Source organism: Loxodonta africana, chromosome 16 (assembly GCF_030014295.1).
Source record: "Loxodonta africana isolate mLoxAfr1 chromosome 16, mLoxAfr1.hap2, whole genome shotgun sequence".
Taxonomy (NCBI): Eukaryota; Metazoa; Chordata; class Mammalia; order Proboscidea; family Elephantidae; genus Loxodonta; species Loxodonta africana.
In genome coordinates, this window is record NC_087357.1 from 61,036,715 (window position 1) to 61,053,839 (window position 17,125).

Sequence of the window (17,125 nt, forward strand, 5' to 3'; positions counted from 1 at the left end):
TCAGGCTGCTAACCAAAAGGTTGCCAGTTAGACTCTACCTGTCATCCCTTGGAAACCCAATGGGGCAGTTGTACTCTGTCCTATATGGTTGCTGTGAGCTGGAATTGACTTGACAGCAGTGGGTTAATCTGTGATGTAAATGGGATCCAATAAAGTGCAAGATAGACCAATTGGTTGAGAGCTACGGGTCTGGGGTGGATTTGAGCGATGGTAAAGTGGGCGAAAAGAACAGTAAACACCCACAAACTCACCACCTTGCTTAGATACAGAACAATTCCCCAAGCTACTGTGAGCCTTTGTGCACACCTCCCTCATCCCTTCTCCCTCCGTCCTGCACTAGAGACATCCACTGTATTTTTATGCAAATAAGGCATATATTATGCATTTTTTGTCAACCTCACAACCCCTATGAACATTATATGTGGATGCGTTATTTTCAGGAAAAAAAAAAATGATATTCACCTGTATTTTGAGTTTACTGACAAAGCCATTTTGATTCTCCTGGAATCCAGATTTCTGGGTTCAGGGAATTGGGGTGACCCACCCAGGCCATCAGCCCTTAGGTGTTATTTTGAGCCTTGAACCTTTAAGGGACTGTTTTCCTAAAGTCACCTTTACGTCAAACAATAGCCTAGTAAGCAGGTTAGCTGAGATCATTTGCCTTAGACATTGGACTCCTTCAGAGAATTATCTATGTGCAGCCAGTTACTAGGAGCAGGAACCCCAGGGTCTGACTGGAAAATGTATGGCAGGTCCTCAGTGACTCTATTTTGCATGTGATTCGATATTTTTCCTGAGAAATTAACATAACAATGACCTATGCAACTGGCTTTCCTGTCCCCTCTTCTGAGCATCTTTCTGAATACTTTCGATTTTGACACTGCCCTATTTGAATCACATTTACTCACAGTACATATATTCTGTTACACTATTTTTGGCGTTTCTCTGTGAGTTTAGGTTTTAGACATTGTCATTCCCTTGTTTTTTTCTCCAGCTTTACCAAATATGTAAACAACACATTGCTTGCTATGACCTGGTTGATAAAGGAGAAGTATATCACATATGTTCTTCTGTGACTTGTTTGTTTCATTCAACTGTGGTTGAGATTCATCCGTGCTAACGGATATGGCCGCTATTCATTTTTGTTGCCGTATAGTGTCCCCTTGTCTGTATATTCCACAATTTAACTATTCTCCTCTTGATTGGCATTTGGGTTATCTCCAGTGTTTTGGAATTACAAATTAGCTTGCTTTAAACATTCTTGTAGTCATTTCCTAGAACATACACGTGAGAATTTCTCCAGGGTATACACACCTAGGAGTAGAATTTCTAAGTCTGGATGATGGACTGTCCTATTCTAATGGCCAACATATGTTGCGCCCTTGCTTTCTCTCCTGAATATCCCAAGGGAACATGAATCCTCTTCTTGCTTAGTCTATGGAATCAGACTGAATGTCAATGTTTAGGTACCTTCAGAAAGAAGGAGAGGAAGAGGGGAAGTAAGTGGTACTGGTGGTAGTGATGGTTGGCAGCCTGCAGTTCTGAAAGAATATGGAATTGGCATCCTTCCTTACAGTAACTATGGAATCAGAGAAGCTACTTTCCTAGGTCTGTTTGCAAATGAGACAGTTGGTATTGCCCCTTGACCTCCTTTTCTGTTCGCCTTAGGCTTGTTAGTGGTCTCTGAGGGGTTGGTGGTATGTGTCAATGCTTGCAATGGGTTAAGGCCTGTCTTAGTTATCTAGTGCTGCTATAATAGAAGAGCACTAGTAGATGGCTTTAACAAAGAGAAATTTATTCTCTTACAGTCTAGGAGGTTAGAAGTCCAAATTCAGGGTGCTAGCTCCAGGGGAAGGCTTTCTTTCTCTGTTGGCTCTGGGAGAAGGTCCTTGTCATCAATCTTCCCCTGGTCTAGGAGTTTCTCAGCACTGGGACACTGAGTCCAAAGGACACATTCTGCTACTGACACTACTTCTTGGTTGTACGAGGTCCCCCTGTCTCTCTGCTCACTTCTCTCTTTTGTATCTCAAAAGAGATTGACTTAAAACACATCCTCATCTTGTGGATTGAGTCCTGCCTCATTAACATTATAGAGGTAGGATTTACAACACATAGAAAAATCACACCAGATGACAAAATGGCAGGCAATCACGCAGTACTGGGAATCATGGCCTAGCCAAGTTGACAGATATTTTTGGGAGACACAATTCAATACATAACAGGGCCCAACTACAAATCTAGGTAGAACTTGGTACGTGCCACTTCTCAGGGTCTGGTTTTTAGGTTTCCTCCACGGGAACCAGAGAAGACATGTTCAATGAATTCTGGGCATATAGGTCTCCTACAAACAGCCATTCGCTCGTCCTGAAATAAAGTCTTCTCATTACTAACCCTGCCTCCTCTGGACCTGAGGTCTGCCCAGCTGAAATTTCACTGACCCCACAGACTTCTCTGCAGCCCCGGTGGCACAGTGGTTAAGAGATTGGTTGCTAACCTAAAGATTGGCAGTTCGAATCCACCAGTTGTTCCTTGGAAACCAGGGACAGTTCTACTTTGTCTTATAGCGTCATTATGAGTCGGAATCTACTTGATGGCAATGGGTTTTTGGGTTATAGACTTCTCTGATCCAACAGCTGAAAAAAACTTCTTAGCTCCCTTGGCACTATCTTTAATTCATATTTATAATTTTACACCTCAAATGGACATTCACCATTACCCAGGAATTCAACTATTTCCTTCATAGTTTGCCTTTTCCACTCTGGAACATTCTCTTAAGATGAACTCTATCCTCTCTCTGTTAATGGTTTTTACCACATTCTTCATTTATAAAGAAGAAGAAGAAGCAATTGGTCTCAAATTCCCACATTTTCCCCGTAAGCAAATTACAAACTACTTGTTATGGATTGAATTATGTCCCCCCAAAATATATGTTGTAAATTCTAACCTTTATGCCTGTGGGAGTGGGTTGTCCTTGTTATGTTAATGAGGCAGGGTTGGTGTAGGGTGTATCTGTGTCAATCTCTTTTGAGATATAAAAGAGATTAAACAAGTGAGTGAAGCAAAGATGCAGAAAGAGAGATGCCGAGCCATATGAAGATCATCCAGGAGCAGAGGCTCATAAGAGACAAGAGAGCTGACAGAGATAGAAAGCCTTCCCCTAGAGCCAGACAGAGAAAGCAAGCCTACCCTAGAGCCAGAACCAGAATTGGGGCTTCTAGCCTCCTAAACTGTGAGAAAATAAATTTCCGTTTGTTAAAGCCGCTCACTTGTGGTATTTCTGTTATAGCAGACTAGATAACTAAGGTACGGTGAAAGGCCAGAATAAGCATGGTGAAAGGATACAACCCTGGTGCACATCTTTCCTGACTTTAAACCATGCTGTACCCCCTTGTTCTGTTTGAACTACTGTCTCTCGATCTATGTACAGGTTCCTCATGAGCACAGTTAAGTGTTCTGAAATTCCCATTCTTCACAACGTTAACCACAATTTGTTATGATCCACACAGTCGAATGCCTTTGCATAGTCAATAAAACACAGATAAGCATCTTTCTGGTATTCTCTGCTTTCTTCCAGGACCATCTGTATGCTGAGCAAATAACCTGAGAAGCTGGACTCTATGAAGAAGAACTGGGCATGAAGATTGAAGACTCATTAACAATCTGCATTGTGCACAGGACACAACTTTGCTTGCTGAAAGTGAAGAGGACTTGAAGCACTTGCTGATGAAGATCAAAGACCATAGCCTTCAGTACCATAGCCTTACACCTCAACATAAAAAAAAAAAAAAACATAAAGAACACAAAAATTCTCAGAACTGGACCAATAAGCAACATCATGATAAACGGAGAAAAGGTTGAAGTTGTCAAGGATTTCATTTTACTTAGATCCACAATCAACACACATGAAAGCAGCAGTCAAGTAATCAAAAGATGCGTTGCACTGGGCAAATCTGCTGCAACAGACCTCTTTAAAGTGTTGAAAAGCAAAGATGTCACCTTGAATACTAAGGTGCACCTGACCCAAGCCATGGTATTTTCAATCACTTCATATGCATACAAAAGCTGGATGATGAATATGGAAGACCAAAGAAGAATTGATGCCTTTGAATTATGATGTTGGTGAAGAATACTGAATATACCATGGAGTGCCGTAAGAATGAAAAAATCTATCTTGGAAGAGGTATAGACAGAATGCTCCTTAGAAGGAAGGATGGCGAGACTTCATCTCACATACTTTAGACATGTTATCAGGAGGGATCAGTTCCTAGAGAAGGACATCATGCTGGGTAGAGAGTCATCAAAAAAGGGAAAGACCCTCAACAAGATAGACTGACACAGTGGCTACAATGACAGGCTAAATAAAGCATAACAACAATATGCGAGGATGGCAAAGGACCGGGTGGTGTTTCGTTCTGTTGTACATAGGGTCACGCTATGAGTGAGAACTGACTTCGTGGCACCTAACAACAACGACAAGATAACTAAGACACTATTTTTATGTATCCATCTTTTCCTTTTCCTTCCAGTTAAAATGGAGGAAGCATCTTTCCTTCCCAAGGCCAGTCTCTCCATTTGGACTCTGAATTCCATTCCTCCTTACGTTCTTAAGGAACTTCACTCATCCTGTCTCTGCCTCATCTATTATCTTCTTATTGCATACACACATTTTCATGTATCTCACCTTGACCTCCTGCTCAATTGTGCCATTTTTATCCTTTATGGAATGTCTTTGATTTCCTCATCCTTCACTGGCAGTACCTTCCTCCTCTATCAGATGCCTACTTGATGGTATTTCTCAGGGCTCAGTCCTAGGCATGCAGCTCTTGTCTGCATGTATTCTTTCCCTGCTGAAATTAACATCTTCACCTAGACCTCTCCTCTGAGCTCCAGTTTTGAGGACTAGCTGCCTCCTTGACATACCCACTTAGATGTTAATATGTCTCTCACTTGTATGAGCCAGGTATTTTATATTAGTTTCTCCAGATCCACTCTCCACCTTTCACTGCCTTGCTCCCTGCCTAGGAGGTTGATTTGTATTGATTATATCAATGGGCTCTTTTGCCTTCTGGCTTTGGTTGGATTTGACCAATGGAGAATCCCAGCGTGATGTCAGAGGGAAGAAGAGAGGGAGATACAGATGTTTATTTCTCTGGTCACCTAATGGGACAATGAAAGCAGAGCTAGAGATTTGAAGATGTTATGCTGCTCGCTTTGAAGATGGAGAAGAGACCATGAGTCCAGCAGTACAAGCAATGCAGCTGTAGAAGTTGGAGAAGGCAAGGAAATGGATACTTGCTCAGACCCTCCAGAGGGAGCAAGGCCCTTTCAACACTTTGGTTCCAGTCCAGGGAAACCACTTTGGACTTCTGGTTCCAGAACTGTAAAAGAACACATTTCTGTTGTTTTAAGCCACTAAGTTCGTGGTAGTTTGTTACAGAAGCCATATGAAATTAATACAATGTCCAAAATAAAACTTTTGATTTCTCTTACAAACCAGTTCTTCCCTGTCTTTTCCACCTGATTGTTCAAAGTAGAGAACTGATTCCTCCATTTTCCACAGTTTACCTTCAATCCTTTACCAAATCCTTTCAACCTTATGTTCCAAAATATATTTTACTCTCTCCCAAGCAGTGCCAGGCACATGGTAGAACTGCAATAATTATTCGCATATTATAATAATAGAGTGGACGAATGAATGAATCTTCACTGCTATCGTTCTATCTAGTCCAAGCTGTCATAATTAGTTGCCTGGTACCTTAGCTTGTCCTGGTTCTTTTGCTCTAGTCCCTCTGCAATCTATTCTCCACGTTGGAGGGAAACTCATCTTTTAAAAACTTCAAATTAGCACAGATCATTGCCTAGCTTAATATCCTTCAATTACTTCCAATTGTACTTTGAATAAAATCCAGATGTTTCATTATGTACTACAAGGCCTTCTATGTTCTGGAATTTGTCCACCTCTTTGGCACCTTCTTTTGCATCTCTCCTGCATCCCAAAGATGCTGTAGGTTTATTTGGCTTTAGAATTTTAGTACAAGACATCTCCTCTGTCAGAAGCCTCTTTGGTTAGCTGGCTCGTATCTTTCAGATTTCATCTTAGAAACTACACCCTCAGAGAGGCTTTCTTTCACCACCCTCTAGGAGGGCCACATACACCTTGGTTACTCTCTAACACAGTTTCCTATCTCTTCACATTGGAGCTGTTAAAACAAAAATCTTACTAAGCCAGTAACAAACTGATTGAAGTTTATTGAACACAGGATTTGCAAAGCAAGGTAACATTTCAACTATAGAGTCAAAAATGTCCCGAAGATGAGAAAAACAAACCAAACCCACTGCCATCGAGTCAATTCCGACTCATGGTGACCCCATAAAACAGAGTAGAACTGCCCCACAGAGTTTCCAAGGAGCTCCTGGTGGATTCGAACTGCCGACCCCTTGGTTAGCAGCCATAGCACTTAACCATTAAGTCACCAGGGTTTCCTTGAAGATGACAGAACTTTTAAAAAATCTTATGCCCAATCTTATACGCGTTGTCAAGGAAAAAGGGCTGGGACAGAACTGATACATAATTTGTGGTCAGAAAGGATTTGATACAGCATTGTCTTGAAAAACAACTAAAATAATTACTGTTTTAACCTAACACATAGTCTAATCTCACCTTCGGAGTCTGTTTCTCAATTCTTCAAAAGAGCACAATGCCCGAGGCAAAATGGTCTTATTAGTTTCTTCAAGGCTAAAGGTTCAAAAGGACATCTAAGGGTAAATAGCCTGGATCTCCCCAACTCCATGGACCCCAGAAACCTGGATTCCAAGAGAATTAAAATGGTTTCTCAAAGCATAAATCACAATTGTTATTTGTTTGTTGTTAGTTGCTGTTCAGTTGGTTCTGACTCATAGTGACCCTGTGACAACAAAACAAAACACCGCCTGGTCCTATCTCACCTTCACAGTCCTTACTATATTTGAGCCTACTGTTGCAGCCACCGTGGCAATCCATCTCATTGAGGGTCTTCCTTTCTTTTGCTGACCTTCTACTTTACCAAGCATGATGTCTTTCTCCAGGGCCTGGTCTCTCATGATAATATGTCCGAAGTACGTGAGATGTAGTCTCAACATTCGGGTTTCTAAGGAACATTTTGGCTGTACTTCTTTCAAGAAACATTTGTTTATTCTTTTGGCAGTCCATGGTATAGTCAATATTCTTCCCCAACACCATAATCCAAAGGCATTAATTTTTCTTTGGTCTTCTTTATTCATTGTCCAGCTTTCGCATGCATATGAGGCGACTGAAAACACCATGGCTTGGGTCAGGTGCACCTTAGTCCTCAAAGTAACATGCCTGGCTTTTAACACTTTATACCTGCGGCATAGCTTACAGCCTCACAGCAACACACAAGCCACCACAGTATGGCAATTGACGACTGGTGGTGGTGTTTATTGTCCGTGAATTCCATAATAGAAAGGACCTGCTATGGTGCTTTGGCACATAATTGTCAAATTCGGCCATTTGTGACCCATATTATTTCCTTTATTCATTTGTGAGCAATTCGAGGGCAAAGCCCGGAATTATTCAAGCTTGTCTCCTCCAGTCTAGAATTGCTCGTCTGGTTTTTGAAAAAAGTAATGAACTGCAAATGGGATAAAAGTGCGAATCGGAGAGCAAGACAGTGTAGCTAAGGAGAGTGGGTAGATATGGAGAAAAGCCAGGCGGGAAAAAAATGGGAAAAACCAATAGCGGACAACAGCCTGACCGTTTAAGTTACCAACTGAGCCTGCATCCTCTCACGTGACGTCAGGATAGCCTTCCAGAAGCTGAAGATAAGGCTCTCGCGAGAGGAAATACGGATCACGCAAAAGTGCGCGTCACTGGGTGGCCCGTCGTCCCCAAGCCCCACCTACTCCGCGTCCTCACTCCCACTTTGAACCAGCCTCCCGCGCGTGTGACGTCAGGACGCCGTGCGTGGCCGTGGAGCGGCGCAGGGGGCGGGCCCGCGGCGAGGCGCCGGAGGAGGAAGTGGTGCGCCTGTTGGTGTTTCTGCGCCCACCGCTGGCTCTCGGGGCTGAGAGTGGGGTCGTACCGCCGCTGCGTCGCGTTCCCCTGCTGGTCCCCTCCATGTGCCCGGGCACCGCCGCTCCCCTTCCTCAGGCCGCCGCTTACCCCGGGGTCTATGGAAGTAATGGAAGGACCCCTCAACCTGGTGAGTGAGCCCACAGAGGATCACGTCCCCCCTCAGGAGCCTTTGCCTCAGGAGTCCGATCCCATCCCCGGCGTGCCTGCTGATCCTCGAGGCTTGGCGGCGGGTTTGGCAGTGACGGTCCCAGAGGCGGGGGGCAGCAGGCAGGCCGTGGCCCCTCAGCGGCTCGAGGCAGGCTCCCCCAGACTTTGCCCCCCACGGAAGAAACCCCCGAGGAGTTCTTGGGTCCCACTTGCCGCCGCCCCGTGCGGCAGGTCCTGGGCAAGGGGATTCACCAGCCGGGGCCGCCACCTTCTCGGCAGTCCGGGGGGAATGCCTCCAGGCGCCACGTAGCCACCTCCGTGCATGCAACCTGGAGAGGCAGCGTAGCCGGCCAGGGCAGGAGTGGTGTATAATACTGGGGTTATCTTCTAACACTGGGGTCCCGAGTCTGAGCCTCCCACTTTGAAGAGATGAATATACTCCGCTTTGCGCCCATTTTTCCCTTCACCCATTTGTGGCATACATTCAGATGAATAGTCCGAGAGAGTCCTTTCTCCCCAAATTCGAGATAGCTGGAAAAAAGGACCATCCTTGTTTTTAACTCAGTTTCATCACTTCGGGCATCAGGAAAGTATGAGAGGGATTTGCCTTTCTCAGAAGAAGTGCTGATAGTCCATTCTCTTTTATTATTATGCTTTTAGTCATTTCAGGTGTTGCAATTAAAACAAACACACACGAGTTCTTTCTGGACTGGCCACTGCATCCTTTGGTTTCCCAAAGAGGATACCCATTTTGAATGCACAAGTCAGATTATTTAAGGTGGCAGACAGAAGGAACTTTTAAGAGTCACAGGTTTGCAGTTCTCTCCTGGGTGGGATTGGAAAAAAGAATGTATGTAGTTCCTCAAATTGGAACTCTGAACCCTAGAGTCTTGGAAGAGCCCTGCACTGGGTTTGGACCTCTACACAGAACCATACACAACTGACGGTTTAAAGGCATAGATTATGGAGCCAGAATGCTTGGATTTGAGTTCTGGCTTTATCACTGAATAGCTGCATGACCTTGGGCAAGTTACTTGACCTCACGAGGTTTCAGGTTTCTTTTAAGCTTGTTGTGAGGATTAAAGGTGTAAAGTCCTTAGAACAGTACCTGGTACATAGTACAGTATAAGAGTTAGTTATTATTGTAAGCAGACCATGAGCCCTTACTTTAAAATCTCACTTGTAAAATAAAGGTCTGGGCTTGTTGAGCTTTAAAAGCCTAAAATTCTTGGAGGGAAAGCTGTTTTTCCCAAATGACTGGTGCTAAGTTAGCTGGTTAGCTGCTCTGAGGAGCACCTCCAAATTGTCTTCCCCCTTCTCCTTCCCCCACCCCCATGGATAAGAGTTGTTTACACTTAAGAAAAATTGGTCTAGATTTATATTTAAAAATCAGGGAACTCTCTTGGCACCATTCTTGCTCTTAAGGTGACGTGTAATTTGCAGTTGAATATAATAGATGGCCTAATACTGAAACGTCACATAGTTAAAAATAATCAGCAGTTTACAAAGTGCTTCAAAGTTCAAGTGTCCTTGCAAAATAACCATTGGTTTGTTTCCAGTTAGCTTCACTTTATTTGACTGCAGGCTGCAGTATAGCCACAGCCAAATGCTCCACAAATGTGTGGTGGATTATGAGAAGACTAAAACTGAGTTAGAATTGTAGGTGGAGTAGCTGAATATCCATTTAGGAAAAAAGTAGTTAAATGATGGCAATAGTATTTTTCTAGAAGGAGAATTTTGAGAAGAGTCTTGTTAAGCAGGCTAGCATAATTGGATAATCCTGCCATGAAGTTTATGTGGGCAGGTATCAGAAATTTGGCATCTTGAATTTTTAAACCATGTGAGATTTGAAAGACCTGACTTATAGCTGTTTATTGGAAGATAATGATGGAACCGAGATTAGCGTTTACCTGATTGATTTTAATTCTGCTGGTAAGTATCAGTGGTGTCACTCAGGGTTTTAGAAGACTAGGGTTTTTGAAGACTCGCATTCTTTTACATCAGCAGGTATTCAAATTAGTATCCATTTGACTCAGCATGAGAAATAGTTCTCAATGCTATGATTCAGTGAGTGCCTGTGAAAATCCCAGTAGTATGTACAAACTTTTTTAATGGTATAGCATAGCCCAAATTCATCATATTAGGACTTATTACAGTATAGGTTTATAACTCTGCGTCTTCAGGGCATCCTTGGAATTGATAAGAATGCTTCTCAGATTTATAGGTGAATAGACCTAAACAGAGAAATTCAGTAATTGCTTAGGCCCTGACTTAAATACATTATGGATCACAACTTATTTTGATATCGTGACCTCTTTCTAGTAATGCTTACTTCTATGTTGTGCTTGTTAAAAAATTTTTTTTCATTTCATTTGTGTTTGCATTTGGTGCCTCTGATCTCGTATTGATTCTTCTATGTTAGACTTTATTTCCTCTCAGATAGTGATGGAAGAGACCAGTTTGAAATACTCATTTCAATAGGTAGTATAGATACTGTGCTCTGGTTCCCTGCTTTGATGAAGTTGGGTCAAAAGAGAAATGAGATAAATTGTATTCTGTTGAAGAAATAATAGCTAGGCTTTGAACTCAGAATAAGATTTTTTCCATCAGTTTTTCTTTTGCCAATTTTTAATATGGGAAAAATATAACATAAAATTACTTAGTGTGTATTTAGGCACTGCTTTCCAATACGTTTAATTTTGGTAATGTGAATGCTATTGGCTGATGTCAAAACTTATGTGAAATAATTTCTAGCTCTTTGGCTTGTTGGCTGCCAACTTGGTAAGTGATGTCAGACCTTCATTTATACTTGACTGTTGCTCATGCTTTGCTTACCTAGACTGCAGACTCTTTAAGGACAGGGACTGACCGTGTGACTGTCTTGGCCACAATTGTGTTTCATGTGTTTGGCTCTTAAGAGTGCTTAGAAAGTATTTGTTGAATAACTGAGCTTCCCCCTAGTGTGGTGAGTTCTCACATCACATGAGGTTGTTAATGAAGCTTTTTTACTTTTAAGCTTCTCATCTAAGAAAAGAAATCCAATATCATGGTCTAAGGAATGGCCATGTATGTACCTGGAGTCTTCATAACTATCCCATAGTGATTATATTGGTGCTCTTCACTGTTTTGTAGTGGATGGCAGTAAAATCTTTAAGGTAGAATGAGGCGGTTTGAAACCCCTTCCTTGTTGCCCTGAGAAATTTCAAGGGACATTTATCACATGTCACAAGCTCTGCTGGGCTTAATGGACACACACTGCATCCGGCAGTTACTAAGTACTGGTAATTGACTTGATGGCAACGGGTTTGGTTTGGGATTGGCATCGGGTGCTTTATATATATTATTTTGTAATTTTAACATCCATATGAGCAATTATCCCCATTTTACAGGTGAAGACACTGCAGTGCAAAGTGGTAGTAATAGGATTTGAAAGCAGTATTCTAAATATTGACCTTTTCCGTTAGATTAATGTTTGCTCTTCTTTTTTGACTCAATGTGAGAACTTTTTTGACTGTGATCCACAATGAGAAGTTTTTACATAATGACCAGTACACACATACATATGTGTATATTAATCTAGAACTACTACATTATGGATGGTGTCTCTTGGCATTGTGCAAAAAGTAGGGGCCCTCTGTAAATTTTACCAAAACAAAATAAAACTTTGCTGTGTTTTGTTTTTTTTTTTTGTGTATGATGCACTCTGATATTTAATGGAAACCCTGGTGGCATAGTGATTAAGAGCTACAGCTTCTAACCAAAAGGTCAGCAGTTCGAATTCACCAGACTCTCCTTGGAAACCCGCTGTCCTATAGGGTCGCTATGAGTTGAAATCGACTCAATGGCAACAGGTTTGTTTTTTTCCCCCCCCCCTAACATTTAATATGAGATTTTTAAAATGCTGCTTGTGACCCACTAAATTGATTTCACAACAGGCAGGTAAGGTAGGTTGCAACCTGTGATTTGAAAGATGCTATACTAAAAAAAAATTTTTTTTTTTTTTATACTAGGTTCCCTCCCACTGTCTTCAAAGCAGATGGTGGTAGTTCTGAAAAGAAGTAAACTAGACTGGAAAATTAAGGAAGAAAAAAAAAGCTGGCAGAGCTGCATGTGGGAAAAGTTGGTTCTTAGACTTAAAATTGTAAAGAGGTTTTCCTGGACTTATCTAACACTTGAACAATTTTCTTAATTATGATTGTATTACATTAGTTGGTATGACAGTCAATTTAGTGCTTATTGTTAGAAAGTACTGCTTGCTGCTTGTTGTCTGTAGGAGTTGACTGGAAAAGGGAGCATGAATAAGGTTTCTCTTTCACTGTACCACAAGATCAGAAGTATAAGAAATTTCTCTCTACCTCTTTTGGAAACCCTGGTGGCATAGTGGTTAAGTACTACGGCTGCTAACCAAGAGGTCAGCAGTTCAAATCCACCAGGTACACCTTGGAAACTATGGGGCAGTTCTATTCTGTCCTATAGGGTCACTATGAGTCGGAATCGACTCGATGGCAGTGAGTTTGGTTTTTTTTTGTTTTCCACACTCTTTTTGGTATTGTCTCATACTCTGAGTATTCCTTTTCTTTTCACCTTTCCATATAGCTTTTCCCAAGGACACTATAAATAGAAAGTGATATTGTCCTTTGGGAGAGAAGACAATATTGGAACTTTTTAGAGCAGCTTGTGAAAGTAGTACCTGGCAGTGAGGGAGTCACTTAGTAATCTATAATTGTTAGGATTATTTTGGTGGCAGGTGTTGGAAACCTGCTTGAAATTAATTAAAACCCAACGGTTAAATTGTTGGAATCCAGAGAAAGGTGCTGGAAGGGCAGGCATACAATGCAGGTGGACCTAAGAACATATTGGACCTGGATCTCAGACGAAGCCAAGATTCTCCATTTTCTGCCTCTCCAGGCTTGACTGCTCACTCCTCACTGCAGGCCTGTTTTTTCCATCTGGCTAGATCCTGAATGTCACATTAGTTAAAACCACTTGAAACTTCCTGGAATTGCTCTCCGGCCCTAAGTCTGAAAATCTGGAGGAAGGGATTCTTTATGTGTCCAGGGGACCAGGTCATATCACAATATGACAGCTTGCACAGCAATCATATGGATTGCCTAGGAAGAACAGTTCACAGAAAGGGGTGGAGCATATGGAAAGTGTTGGCTATTTGTAAGAAGAAGGGGCCCCGCGAGGGAGGAATGTGTATAGAGTACACAGAGTAAGGTGTTTACAACATTACTAAATCTGAAGCTGTTTTACTTTTTATAAAAGTTTTAGAACATTTTATAGTATTGTGCTTTCATTTTTACTTGAGGGAGTAGGAGAATTTTGGTCAAAATGTCCTAGAGCTAGGATGGATGAAATAGTGTGTGAAATAAGTGGACCATTGAATATGAATATACATATTTATATACAGATAGATGGAATCTGTGGGTGATACAAACAGTTAACATGTTCAACTGCAAACCGAAAGGTTGATTGAAGGATTGATTCTACATGGAGGTGCCTCAGAAGAAAAGCCTGGTGTAAAAATGGCATGGGGGTGGTATCTGACTTCCTTTAACTTTGGAAGGGGGAAGGAGAATCAAGATCAACAGCCCAAGGCTGATTCCTGTGAGGCGGAGGTCAGACATGCTTCCTCTCTCTGACATATTTACCAATTCTGACACCAGCTGTTCCACGACACTACTTACTACTCTCCTGGGTTCGATAATTCATTGCAGTGGTCACACAAAACTCACAGATGATACTCAAGATTATGGGGTTTATTAGGGGGAAAAAAAACAGTGCTATCGAGTCGTTTCCGACTCATAGCTACCCTATGCAATGCCCCATAGGGTTTCCGAGGAGCGCCTGGCGGACTTGAACTGCCGACCATTTGGTTAGCAGCCATAGCACTTAGCCGCTACAGTAAGTTTCAGTTCAGGCTCAGGAACACACAGGATACAGTTCTTCCATCAGGACAGCGCCTCTGCAGCTGTGCTCGCAGACACACCTCTCTCTGGCCTTAGGCCTCTGCCTTGCTCAGGCAAGTGTTACAAAGCTCTTTTAGCCCCTGCCAGTAAGTTCCCAGAGGCACCCCAGGCACTCAGCTTTCTCGTTCCATGGGCTGGGAAGCCCAATGTGTGGCCTCCTGCTGGTCTGTCCTGCCACTACTTCTTACCATCTTTAAGGTCACAGCTCTCTCTCTTTATCTCTGTCTGTCTCCTGGTTCCAGGAGCTTCTCAGTGCAGGGATCCCGGGTCCAAAGGACGCACTCTCTGTTCTTGGCTGTTCTTCCTCTGGAATTGGCTCTCTTTTAAGGCAAAACTGACCAGTCCTCTTGCTGGGCCACAATTGTCTTATTTGCAGTGTCCCATCCAATTACTTGGGTGGGAGTTAGAAGACCATGGCAAGAAAGGCCACACAGAAGCGATCCATCATATCACAATTGATGTGTAGGAGTTCTTTATATATTCTAGATATCAAGCCCTTATCAGATGATGGTTCCCAAGTATTTTCTCCCATTCTGTAGGTTGTCTCTTCAATTTGCTGATAAAGTCCCTTGATGAACAAAAGTTTTAAATTTTGATGACGTCCAATTTATCTCTTTTGTCTTTAGTTGCCTGTGTGTTCTATTCCGTACCTAAGAATCAGTTTTTGAAAACTAGGTTCTATAGCATTTCCCCTATGTTTTGTCTCATGAGTTTTATGGTTTTAGTACTTAAATTCAGGTTGTTGATCCATTTTGAGTTAACTTTCATATATGGTGTGAGGTATGGGCCACTTTATTTTTTTGCATATGGAAAATAATTGTCAGCACCATTTATTGAAGAGACTGTCCATTCCCTATTCAATGGACTTCGCATCCTTGTCGAAAATCAGTTGACCAAAGATGTAAGGGTATATTTCTGAACTGTTAGTTCTATTCCATTGGTTTATATGTCTGTCATTCTACCAGTACTATAGTCTTGTACCTTTAAAGTACATTTTGAAATCAGGAAGTGGGAGTCCCCTACTTTGTTGTTCTTTATCAAGATAGCTTTGGCTGTTTGGGGTCCCTTGCAGTTCCATACAAATTTGAGGATTTGCTTTTCCATTTCTTCAAAGAAGGCTGTTAGCATTTTGATAGAGATTGCATTGAATCTATAGATCACTTTCAGTAGTATTGACATCTGAATAATATTAAGTTTTCTAATATATGAACACATAATGTCCTTCCATTTATTTAGATATTCTTTAACTTCTTTCAGCAATGTTTTGTAGTTTTCAGTGTACAGGTCTTTTACTTCTCTGGTTAAATTTATTCCTAGGTATTTTATTCTTTCACATGCTATTGTAAATGGAATTGTTTTCTTACATTTCCTTTTCAGGTTGCTTATTGCTGGTGTATAGAAACTCAAATGATTTTTGTGTATTGACCTTCTTTATTGGCCTTGTGTATTTTGTCTCTTGACCTTAAACCATGCCACTTTGCTGAATTCATTTATTAAGTCTAGTGACTCGTGGAGATTCTTTAGCATTTTCTTGTACACACACTCCTCACTTATTGACTGTCTCATTATCCGAGGTTTTGCATTCATGACAATAGTGAAAAATCTGCTGTCCGACCTTTTAGTGCATTAATGACGTGCGTCTGATAGTAACTTGCAGGCACACCTCTCCCTGGCCCTCTGCCTCTGCTCAAAGGCACTCAGCTTCCTTGCTTCATGGGCCAGAAAGCCCATTAAGCAGTCTCTCCTGCTGGTCTCCCCTGCCACTGCTTCTCGACATCTTCAAGGTTACAGCTTGCGCTCTGTCTCCTGGGTCCAGGAGCTTAATGCAGGAATCCCGGGTCCAAAGGGTACGCTCTCTGCCCCTGGCTGTTCTTTCTCGGTGATGGTGGGATCCTCTTTATCCCGCTTCTTGGGTGGCTCATTTCAAGCCCAGCGAAATGGCAGAACTGGCCAATCCCTTTGGTGGGCTACAGTTACCTTACAGATAGTCCCACCCAATCACTTGGGTAGGAATTACAAGACCATGGCTAGAAAGGCCACACAAGTGATCCATTGCACCGCACCTAGTGATCTACTTTTGAAAAACTAGCCATTGAAAACTCAATGGAGCGTGCATGGGGTTGCCATGAGTTGGAATCGACTTGTGGCAACTGATTTATATGTATGGAGACACATAGATTTAAAAAATATTGTAAAATATAATAAAAAGTTTTCATTTTAACCTTTTTTTTTTTTTTTTTTAGCGTACAAGGACCCAAGGGAATTTTTGTGCACTCTTTTAGTGTATCTTCATGGCAGTTCTTCCAATCCTGGACTCTGCTCCTCAAATCCCAACCTTTTTGAGTTTAAGTTTTCATCCCCCCTGTTGGATGAGATACTACCTTCCCCTTGGGTTTTATTTTCTTGTACTCCATTTTGGAAAATGACCTCAAAACTTAAGCTGGGATGAATGCGGGTTTCACCTTGTATATTTCCTTTTTCTCAAAGAATATAGCCCTCCACTATTTTTTTGTCCAGTGCCTGTAAGCAGTTGTTTTCACATATTTTGTTCAGCTTTGTAGTTGTTTGCAGCAGGAAAATAAGTCAATGCTAGCTACTCTACATGGCTGGAATTGAAAGTCCAGATTTCCATGAGAATTTTAAAGAAATTCTTACAACTTGTTTATCATAAGCCCTAAGTGCCAGAAAGTATTTTACTATGAGATTGTAGTATCACTAAATCTAATAACTCAGCGATAGGGTATCACAACTCCTTGAGGATTGACAGTCACTACTCTCCCTATTTAAACTTTTCTAATAGCGTTTGAGGAAGTTTACAATAACAGAGTTGCTATACTACTACAATTGTATTATTTATCTGTTGCTGCGTAACAACTAAAAACTAATCAGCTTGAAACAACACATTTTATTACATCACAGTTTCTGTAGGCCA

The 17,125-nt window shown here is 41.8% G+C and overlaps 1 protein-coding gene across 2 annotated transcripts in view; it reads left to right on the forward strand.

Moving 5' to 3' along the window:
• The first annotated feature begins 7,991 nt into the window (after positions 1-7,991).
• The window catches only part of NRBF2 (nuclear receptor binding factor 2), a 48,815-nt gene continuing 39,681 nt past the window's right edge, over positions 7,992-17,125 (forward strand). Inside the window, exon 1 of one of the 2 annotated variants that reach the window (XM_010589153.3) lies at positions 7,992-8,201. In XM_010589153.3, coding sequence (XP_010587455.1) covers positions 8,117-8,201 — 85 coding nt within the window. In that variant the 5' untranslated portion in view covers positions 7,992-8,116. The remainder of the gene's footprint in view (positions 8,202-17,125) is intronic. The other variant, XM_010589150.3, reaches the window with a different exon arrangement.